At 41.1% G+C, this 10,283-nt stretch overlaps 1 protein-coding gene across 1 annotated transcript in view; it reads right to left on the bottom strand.

The window, feature by feature from the left end:
* LOC124010741 (kinesin heavy chain) overlaps positions 1–10,206 on the bottom strand; it is a 10,620-nt gene extending 414 nt beyond the window's left edge. Inside the window, exons 1-9 of the mRNA XM_046323383.1 lie at positions 9,731–10,206; positions 6,975–7,062; positions 5,706–5,779; positions 4,998–5,102; positions 4,641–4,689; positions 4,214–4,269; positions 3,549–3,636; positions 2,066–2,190; positions 1,384–1,488 (exon numbers count right to left, since the gene is read on the bottom strand). Of these exons, the coding sequence (XP_046179339.1) occupies positions 1,384–1,488; positions 2,066–2,190; positions 3,549–3,636; positions 4,214–4,269; positions 4,641–4,689; positions 4,998–5,102; positions 5,706–5,779; positions 6,975–7,062; positions 9,731–9,859 (819 nt within the window). The 5' untranslated portion in view covers positions 9,860–10,206. The remainder of the gene's footprint in view (positions 1–1,383; positions 1,489–2,065; positions 2,191–3,548; positions 3,637–4,213; positions 4,270–4,640; positions 4,690–4,997; positions 5,103–5,705; positions 5,780–6,974; positions 7,063–9,730) is intronic.
* Positions 10,207–10,283: the final 77 nt, after the last annotated feature.

Genomic DNA, 10,283 nt, shown 5'->3' with positions numbered 1-10,283 from the left:
ATAGATAACCAGACAGTCTCATAGATAACCAGACAGCCTCATAGATAACCAGACAGCCTCATAGATAACCAGACAGCCTCATAGATAACCAGACAGCCTCATAGATAACCAGACAGCCTCATAGATAACCAGTCAGCATCATAGATAACCAATCAGCCTCATAGATAACCAGACAGCCTCATAGATAACCAATCAGTCTCATAGATAACCAGACAGCCTCATAGATAACCAATCAGTCTCATAGATAACCAGTCAGCCTCATAGATAACCAGTCAGTCTCATAGATAACCAGACAGCCATAGATAACCAGTCAGTAGATAACCAGTCAGCCTCATAGATAACCAGTCAGTCTCATAGATAACCAGATCATAGATAACCAGATCATAGATAACCAGTCAGCCTCATAGATAACCAGACAGCCTCATAGATAACCAATCTCAGATAACCAGACAGTCTCATAGATAACCAGACAGCCTCATAGATAACCAGTCAGCCATCAGATCTCATAGATAACCAGTCAGCCTCATAGATAACCAGTCAGCCTCATAGATAACCAGACAGCCTCATAGATAACCAGACAGATAACTCATAGATAACCAGACAGCCTCATAGATAACCAGTCAGTCTCATAGATAACCAGACAGCCTCATAGATAACCAGTCAGTCTCATAGATAACCAGTCAGCCTCATAGATAACCAGAGCCAGCCAGACAGTCTCATAGATAACCAATCAGTCTCATAGATAACCAGACAGCCTCATAGATAACCAGTCAGCCAGATAACTCAGTAGATAACCAGTCAGCCTCATAGATAACCAGTCAGTCCTAGATAACATAGATAACCAGTCAGTCTCATAGATAACCAGTCAGTCTCATAGATAACCAGACAGTCTCATAGATAACCAGACAGTCTCATAGATAACCAGACAGTCTCATTGATAACCAGACAGTCAGTCAGCCTCATAGATAACCAGTCAGCCTCATGGATAACAGATCATAGATAACCAGACAGTCATAGATAACCAGTCAGCCTCATAGATAACCAGACAGTCTCATAGATAACCAGACAGCCTCATAGATAACCAGACAGATAACCAGTCAGTAGATAACCAGACAGTCTCATAGATAACCAGTCAGTCATAGATAACCAGATAGATAGATAACCAGACAGTCATAGATAACCAATCAGATAATAACCAGTCAGCCTCATAGATAACCAGTCAGCCATCTGGACCAGATCAGAATAAAAAACATGACCTCATTTTGCACATTTTGGTTAATTGTTTTTACACAATTTAAATGTCACATATGCAAAGTATTCAGTAATCCCTGCTGATGTCACTATATTAAAGAGAGAAGGGTAAGATACATAGAGAGAACTCACTGTCCCCTCAGCCAGAGCAGAGATGACATTCCCCAGAGCAGAGAGAGACTTATTGATATTTTTAGCTTCGTCCAACACGGCTCCTTCAGCACCTGTCTTACTGACCTTAAAGAGACAAACAGAGAGAGAAACGACTGTCAGCAGGGGAGAGAGGCCACACAATGCAGCAGCATCTTCTAACTGACAAGTCTGGAGTTATAACACCTTATAGAACAGTTATAACAGTCATAACATAATTAGTTTGTTGGGAGTCTGTCTTCATGATTCAGCAGGTGGGAGAGGACATAGGATGCTTCAGCATCTTACACCTGACTGACAAGCTGGGAGTTATAACACCTTATAACACAATAATAGCACAGTTATAGTTATAACACAGGTATGCAGTTCTAACAAGTTATGGTGGTTCATTGGCCTCTTCATCAGACAAGCCTAGAGTTATAACACAGTTATGACAAGTTATAAACAGTTCTAACACAAGTTATGGTGGTTCATTGGCCTCTTCATCAGACAAGCCTAGAGTTATAACACAGTTATAAACAGTTCTAACACAAGTTATGGTGGTTCATTGGCCTCTTCATCAGACAAGCCTAGAGTTATAACACAGTTATGACAAGTTATAAACAGTTCTAACACAAGTTATGGTGGTTTGTTGGGGTCTGCCTTTACCATCAGACTGATTTACCTTCTCACTCCCAGCCAGATCCACCAGGTATAACTTCCCTGACAGTTTCTTCTCTGTTTCCACATTCTCTTGTTTGATGTTGATCAGGAAGATGCTGTGGCTTCTGGAACTGTGCTCATTCATGTCTATGAACAGGACAAAATATGTATATATAGAAGTATATATTATAGAAGAAGTATATATTATAGAATAAGTATATATTATAGAATAAGTATATATTATAGAAGAAGTATATATTATAGAATAAGTATATATTATAGAATAAGTATACATTATAGAAGAAGTATACATTATAGAAGAAGTATATATTATAGAAGAAGTATATATTATAGAAGAAGTATATATTATTGAATAAGTATATATTATAGAAGAGGTATATATTATAGAAGAAGTATACATTATAGAAGAAGTATATATTATAGAAGAAGTATACATTATAGAAGTATATATTATAGAATAAGTATATATTATAGAAGAGGTATATATTTTTGAAGTATATATTGTAAAATAAGTATATCTTATAAAATAAGTATATATTATAGAAGAAGTATTTATTATTGAAGAAGTATATATTATCGAAGAAGTATATATTATCGTAGAAGTATATATTATAGAAGAGGTATATCTAATAGAATAATTATATCTTATTGAAGAAGTATATATTATAAAATAAGTATGTATTATAGAAGAAGTATATATTTTAGAAGAATTATATTATAGAAGTATATCTTATCAAATAAGTTAGTCTAATTGAAGTATATATGATAGAAAAATATATATTATAGAAGAAGTATATCTAATAGAAGTATATCTAATAAGTATATCTTATTGAAGAAGTATATATTATAAAATAAGTATATTTTTTTAGAAGTATATATTATTGAAGAACTATATATTATAGAAGAAGTATATATTATTGAAGAACTATATATTATTGAAGAAGTTTATATTATAGTAGAAGTATATATTATAGAAGAAGTATATCTAATAGAAGTATATCTTATTGAAGAAGTATATATTATAAAATAAGTATATATTTTAGAAGAAGTATATATTATAGAAGTATATCTTATCAAATAAGTATGTCTAATTAAAGTATATATTATAGAAGAAGTATATATTATAGAATTAGTATATATTATAGTAGCAATGATACACCCTTCTAGGAAGTGTTTCCTGGCCTCTGTGCATCTGCTTGCAGGCCGGGATACTGTTAAACACTTTGACAACTGTTGATCTAAGAAGGGCTTCATAAATAAATGTGATTGATTTTTTAATTTTATTTATTTTACCTTTATTTAACCAGGCAAGTCAGTTAAGAACATATTCTTATTTTCAATGACGGCCTAGGAACAGTGGGTTAACTGCCTGTTCAGGGGCAGAACGACAGATTTGTACCTCGTCAGCTCGGGGGTTTGAACTCGCAACCTTCCGGTTACTAGTCCAACGCTCTAACCACTAGGCTAGAAGAGACACAACATACTTGTCACAGCCACGTGCCGGTTGGCCTTTCCCTCATCGATGACATCCATGACTTCCTCTGGACTGGACACAAAGCGTTCTGTACAACCCTGGGACAGGATCACATCACAGCTTTAACAGGTTGGTGGTGCCTTTTATGATTTCTATAACATTTTTTTATCTGAACAATTAACTAGGCAAGTCAGTTAAGAACAAATTATTATTTAAAATGACAGCCTAACCCGGCAAAACCCTTCCCTAACCCGGACGACGCTGGGCCAATTGTGCGCCGCCCTATGGGACTCCAGACCACGGACAGTTGTGATACAGCCCGGGATCAAACCCGAGTCTGTAGTGACGACTCTAGCACTGTGTTGCAGTGCCTTAGACCGCTGCGCCACTCGGGAGGCAGTCGTATAACATTATATAGGCTGATACATGCTGATGACAAGAAATATAACATTATACACCTGCAGAATGTGTTACCTAACCATCTGTTCTGCTCACCTTGACATGTGTTACCTAACCATCTGTTCTGCTCACCTTGACACGTGTTACATAACCATCTGTTCTGCTCACCTTGACATGTGTTACCTAACCATCTGTTCTGCTCACCTTGACATGTGTTACCTAACCATCTGTTCTGCTCACCTTGACACGTGTTACCTAACCACCTGTTCTGCTCACCTTGACATAGGGAACTCTGTTCTTGTCCTCATGCACAGCCAGGTTGGTCTTCGACACTGGAAAAGAGGGAAACGAGTCATTAGGAAAGGAAAGGGGGATAGCTAGTCAGTTGTACAACTGAATGCATTCAACTGAAATGTGTCTGAATCAGAGAGGTGGGGGGGGGCTGCCTTAATCATTATTATTATTAATCGACATCCATGTCATCGGCACCCGGAGAGCAGTTGCTGTCTTGTTCTGCCTTGTTCAAGAGTAGAACGCCAGATTTTTCCACCTTGTCGCCTCGGGGATTTGAACCAGTGACATTTCGGTTACTTGCTCAACGCTCTTAACCACTAGGCTACCCCATTATGACCTGTCTAAAATTATCTCTGTTCATCTTCAAAAGACTTCTCTTTGAAGTCCATCAAACACAAGTTCTTCTTACCATCTAGTAAGTCTCGGATCTTGTCCAGGTAGATCTCAAAATACGAGACCTGCAAAAGAAAACAGGAATCAATACAGGGTACATTTTGATGACCATAGAAATGGTAGGAGGCCGTCTGCACTCCTTAAAGGTCCTTGATACCAAATAGTATCTGTTCCAGGTGTGTAGGTATCAAAATGAGAATACTGGAAGGGATGGAGACTGACACACTGTTTAACCTCTGGATTTATTCACTTTAAAAAAAAACATTTTGATGACCAGACATCTTGTTGATCTTGATTTGATTTGATACTTGTTGAATGTCTTTCTTATTGGGCCCTGAGGGAATAAATAAAGTTGAATTTAACAATTGAATACCTTGATGTGGAACTCGAGGTTCTCGTCCATGGAGTAGATGTGATCGAAGATGTCGTGAGCGATGCGTGGGATGATGCCCATCAGCTGGGGGTCGTGGAGCTTGCCCTGCGATGAGGAACAATACATCACACTCAATACTGATTATTATCACTGGGGTCCGGGGAACATCCCGTATAGCCAACCTGTTCTATATACACTGAATATCTACAGCGGTTCTATATAATAGACATCTATACCCCCAAGAAGCAGCTGTTCTATATGCTGTTCTCTATCTACTGCTGGCTTTAGCTGATCCTTGCTGTTCAGTGAAGAAGAAACAATAGCCACTTTATAAAGCCATTAACTGCTCGAGGATAAATGCAACCTAAAGCGTTGGTGGTCCAGTTCTGTAAATCACCCACACTACAGAACCATAATCTCACCCTAAATCAATTCAGTCTCAGAGAGTAATGAAATTACACAATGTATGTCTGCCACCCTGACTGATCTGGTGTGTTTTACTGCTCTTAGAAAGGCTGGACTGACTTCCAGTGAAACATCATGTCAGAAGGCTCTCTGCTGAACTGTCTGAGAAGAGTCCGTTCAGTCGTCTTGGTACCGTGTTCTCAGGGCGTACTGTACCTACAACATATAGGCTGCCTTTAGATCATATCTTTCCTGTCTCTGTTCATTTAGGCAGGTGCCATTACTACAGGGAATCAGGCTGACCTCCATGGTGTGGGTCTTCCCTGAGGAGGTCTGTCCATAGGCAAAGATGGTTCCATTGTATCCTCCAAGGACGTCTGTGTGAATACAATACAATACAGTTCAGCTTCATTTGTCCAGAAATGTGTATTTTTGCTGTCTGGTGATTTTTTACCAACCCGCCGGACACCACACATACACAAGGAATGTGGATCAGTCATATTAACACTTATTCTACAAGGGGAAGGACTCACCAGCTGGGGTTAGCATCCTTCAACTTACTGTCTGGGGTTAGCATCCTTCAACTATCTGTCTGGGGTTAGCATCCTTCAACTATCTGTCTGGGGTTAGCATCCTTCAACTATCTGTCTGGGGTTAAGATCCTTCAACTATCTGTCTGGGGTTAGCCTACCTTCAACAATCTGTCTGGGGTTAGCATCCTTCAACTATCTGTCTGGGGTTAGCCTACCTTCAACAATCTGTCTGGGGTTAGCCTACCTTCAACTATCTGTCTGGGGTTAACATCCTTCAACAATCTGTCTGGGGTTAGCCTACCTTCAAAAATCTGTCTGGGGTTAGCATCCTTCAACTATCTGTCTGGGGTTAGCATCCTTCAACAATCTGTCTGGGGTTAGCATCCTTCAACTATCTGTCTGGGGTTAGCATCCTTCAACTATCTGTCTGGGGTTAGCATCCTTCAACAATCTGTCTGGGGTTAGCATCCTTCAATCTGTCTGGGGTTAGCATCCTTCAACTATCTGTCTGGGGTTAGCATCCTTCAACAACCTGTTTGGGGTTAGCCTACCTTCAACAACCTGTTTGGGGTTAGCCTACCTTCAACAATCTGTCTGGGGTTAGCATCCTTCAACTATCTGTCTGGGGTTAGCATCCTTCAACAACCTGTTTGAGGTTAACCTATCTTCAACAACCTGTTTGGGGTTAACCTATCTTCAACAACCTGTTTGAGGTTAACCTATCTTCAACAACCTGTTTGGGGTTAACCTATCTTCAACAACCTGTTTGGGGTTAACCTATCTTCAACAATCTGTTTGGGGTTAACCTACCTTCAACAATCTGTCTGGGGTTAGCATCCTTCAACTATCTGTCTGGGGTTAGCATCCTTCAACTATCTGTCTGGGGTTAGCATCCTTCAACAACCTGTTTGAGGTTAACCTATCTTCAACAACCTGTTTGAGGTTAACCTATCTTCAACAATCTGTTTGGGGTTAACCTATCTTCAACAACCTGTTTGGGGTTAACCTACCTTCAACAATCTGTCTGGGGTTAGCCTACCTTTAACAATCTGTTTAGCACAGGCATCGTAGACCTGCTCCTGGGCTGTATTGGGAGGCAGGACTCGGTCAAAGACATACGGTTTACCCTGTCCAGAACAGACAAAATGCACAGTGATTACAGAGCTCTATGGGAAAGAGGTAATGGGTAAATACCACCTCATACTTTATTCTCTCTAACACTATGTGAATGGTAATAAATATTCAATAGCAGAGCTTGTGAATGGTAATCAATCATCAGTAGCAGAGCTTGTGAATGGTAATCAATCATCAATACCAGAGCTTGTGAATGGTAATCAATCATCAATAGCAGAGCTTGTGAATGGTAATCAATCATCAATACCAGAGCTCGTGAATGATAATTAATAATCAATAATCAAAAATAATCAGAGCTTGTGAGACAATTACAATAGAGCTACAAGCAGCAGGTTTAATCAACACGATCTAGTCTGGTCTATGGGGACGGACACAACACAAGACAACCAGCCTGTCAGCAGCTGAGCTGTCTGTCTGTAGACTACAGGAGACTGAGGAGATGTCTGTACCAGCTGAGCTATCTGCAGGCTGCAGGAGAATGCATTGATGTCTGTAACAGCTAGCAGGCCTACTGCTTTAAACAGAGGCTTCTGTTCTTTCTCTGGAACTAAAGTGATTGATGTGAGATCTCATAGGCCTTCATAATACACAACTGCATTAGGCCTCAATTTCATATTATATTAGGTAAATATGTGGTGTACAGTGTACTTCCTTAACACACACACACACACACACTGACACAATGTTTTATTATGATGGCAGGCAACCTTATGCATAATACATGAACACTGAACGGGTGTTGAGCAAGGGGAGGAGCTTAATGACGAGATACTGTTTACAGACAAGCTATTGTGATGAGAACTCTGTAGGCCTTCTGTATAGAAGACATTTTAATAAGATGCTGCCTGTGAGCATGCAAAATAAGACCTTTAGCTCTTATCTAGATGTTTTGCAAGAATCTATGTCGACACTTGTTCGTCGAGTGTCTTATTCCAAATTCATGGGCATTAATATGGAATTGTTCCCCCCTTTACTGCTGTAACAGCCTCTCCACTCTTCTGGGAAGGCTTTCCACTAGATGTTGGAACATTGCGGCAGGGATTTGCTTTTATTCAGCCACAAGAGCATTAGTGAGGTCGGGCACTGATGTTGGGTGAATAGGACTGGCTCACAGTCAGCGTTTCAATTAATCCCAAAGGTGTTTGACGGGGTTGAGGTCAGGGCACTGTGCAAGCCAGTCAAGTTCTTCCACACCATCTCAACAAACCATTTCTGTATCGACCTTGCTTTGTGCACGGTGGCATTGTCTTGCTGAAACAGGAAAGGATCTTCCCCAAACTGCTGCAACAAAGTTGGAAGCAAAGGATAATCTAGAAGGTCATTGTATGCTGTAGCGTTAAGATTTTCCTTCAATGGAACTAAGGGACCTAGTCCGATGCATGAAAAACAGCCCCAGACCATAATTCCTCCTCCGCCAAACTTTACAGTTGGCACTATGCATTCGGGCAGGTAGTGTTCTCCTGGCATCTGCCAAACCCAGATTTGTCAGTCGTGCTGCCAGATGGTGAAGCGCGATTCATCACCCCAGAGAACGCATTTCCACTGCTCCAGAGTCTAGTGGCGGCGAGCTTTACACCACTCCAGCCGAGGCATGGCATTGCAGATGTTGATCTTAGGCTTGTGTGCGGCTGCTCGCTTCAGCGGTTCCGTTCTGATAGCTTGTGTGGCCTACCACTTCGCGGCTGAGCTGCTGTTGCTCATAGATGTTTCCACTTCACAGTAAAAGCACTTACAGTTGACCGGGGCAGCTCCACTAGGGAATCAATTTGACCAACTGACTTGTCGGAAAGGTGGCATCCTATGATGGTGCCACATTGAAAGTCACTGAGCTCTTCAGTAAGGCCTTTCTACTGACAATTTTTGTCTATGGAGATTGCACGGCTGTGTGTTCCATTTTATACACCTGTCAGCAACAGGTGCGGTTGAAATAGCTGAATCCATTATTTGGAAGGGATGTCCACATACATTTGTATATATAGTGCATCTTGATTGGGCAGGTGATGGGCACACACAGCGTAAGGCTGGGGAAGTGTATGACTCCCTTGCCACTTTTAAAATGGTAACATTAAATAAATCCTATTAGATCCAATCAAAACGTTCAAAGGTAAAACTGCGTGTATGAGAGGAATGAGAGGAAATGCCTTATATGGTGTTTAATTTCCGATTATGAGTGCTTCCATTCACCACAGGTGACAGAGAAGGACAGTATGTTGGCCACCTGGAATCTGCCACCTCAGCAGAGTGAATACCGCATAACAGCAGTGTCAAAGTACAATCTGTCTCTTTGGCAACTGCCACCGGGTCCCTGTCTCTCTCTGGCAACAGCCCCGGGTCCCTGTCTGACAACAATTCTCAGGCCATCAGCTGCAGCTGCAGATAGCTACAGCGTAACACAATCAAAACATGTAGGCTACCAACAAATGCTCTGCTTGTGGAAGTTGCCACATACATCTTTAAAAAAAAATCCATAGGCTACAATCCAATGTGCTGCGTGTAATGATTGCCAATACAGTGGACGCTCTCTGTTGCAAATGCTCACTGCATTGCACATTGCCTCTGCGCGTGTTGCTCGTGTTTGAGTCGTCTAGTTGTGACAACAATAGACCTACACAAGCAAAGTTATATTCAGCAGATAAATTAACTATTAGATGCAGCACTTACAGTTATAACCACGGTGTCGTCTTCTTTGAATTTGGGGATGTACTTGTCTCCTCTTGTTATTTCGGATTCATTTAGTGGCCTGAATCGGCACATTACTTTCACGCCGTATTCGGCTGCAGCATCCGCCATGGTTGCGTTCTATCCAGGCAAGCAGAAATCCAGATCAACTTTGATCCGCGGATGGTTTTTATCTGTTGAATGATTGTAAGTAAACCAACGCGTCCTTCACTCAAAGTGCCCCTATTTCGCTACGCCACGGGCATTTAGTTGAGACAGATTCCGATCAGAATGCAAATTATTGGTCCGGAGACAGTCTTGGATGAAACAATTATAAAAATCCTACAAACATATCATTTACAAAGGGATAAGCCTGTCCTTCAGAAGAGACGAGTGCCGCGGAGTTGAGAAACCCCCGCATCGTACTGCACGTTGCTCTGCGCTCTTCTCTTCCACACTGCATCAGCATCAGCATCAGCATCAGCATCAGCATCAGCATCAGCATCAGCACCACTCCCCTTCTTCCTCCCTCCCTCTGGGCTGGAGCCCAGCATCT

The sequence above is a fragment of the Oncorhynchus gorbuscha genome, linkage group LG23 (genome assembly GCF_021184085.1).
Source record: "Oncorhynchus gorbuscha isolate QuinsamMale2020 ecotype Even-year linkage group LG23, OgorEven_v1.0, whole genome shotgun sequence".
In the NCBI taxonomy this organism is placed as follows: domain Eukaryota; kingdom Metazoa; phylum Chordata; class Actinopteri; order Salmoniformes; family Salmonidae; genus Oncorhynchus; species Oncorhynchus gorbuscha.
The sequence above is the reverse complement of the archived record's forward strand: the minus strand, read 5'-3'. Positions and strand labels throughout refer to the sequence as shown.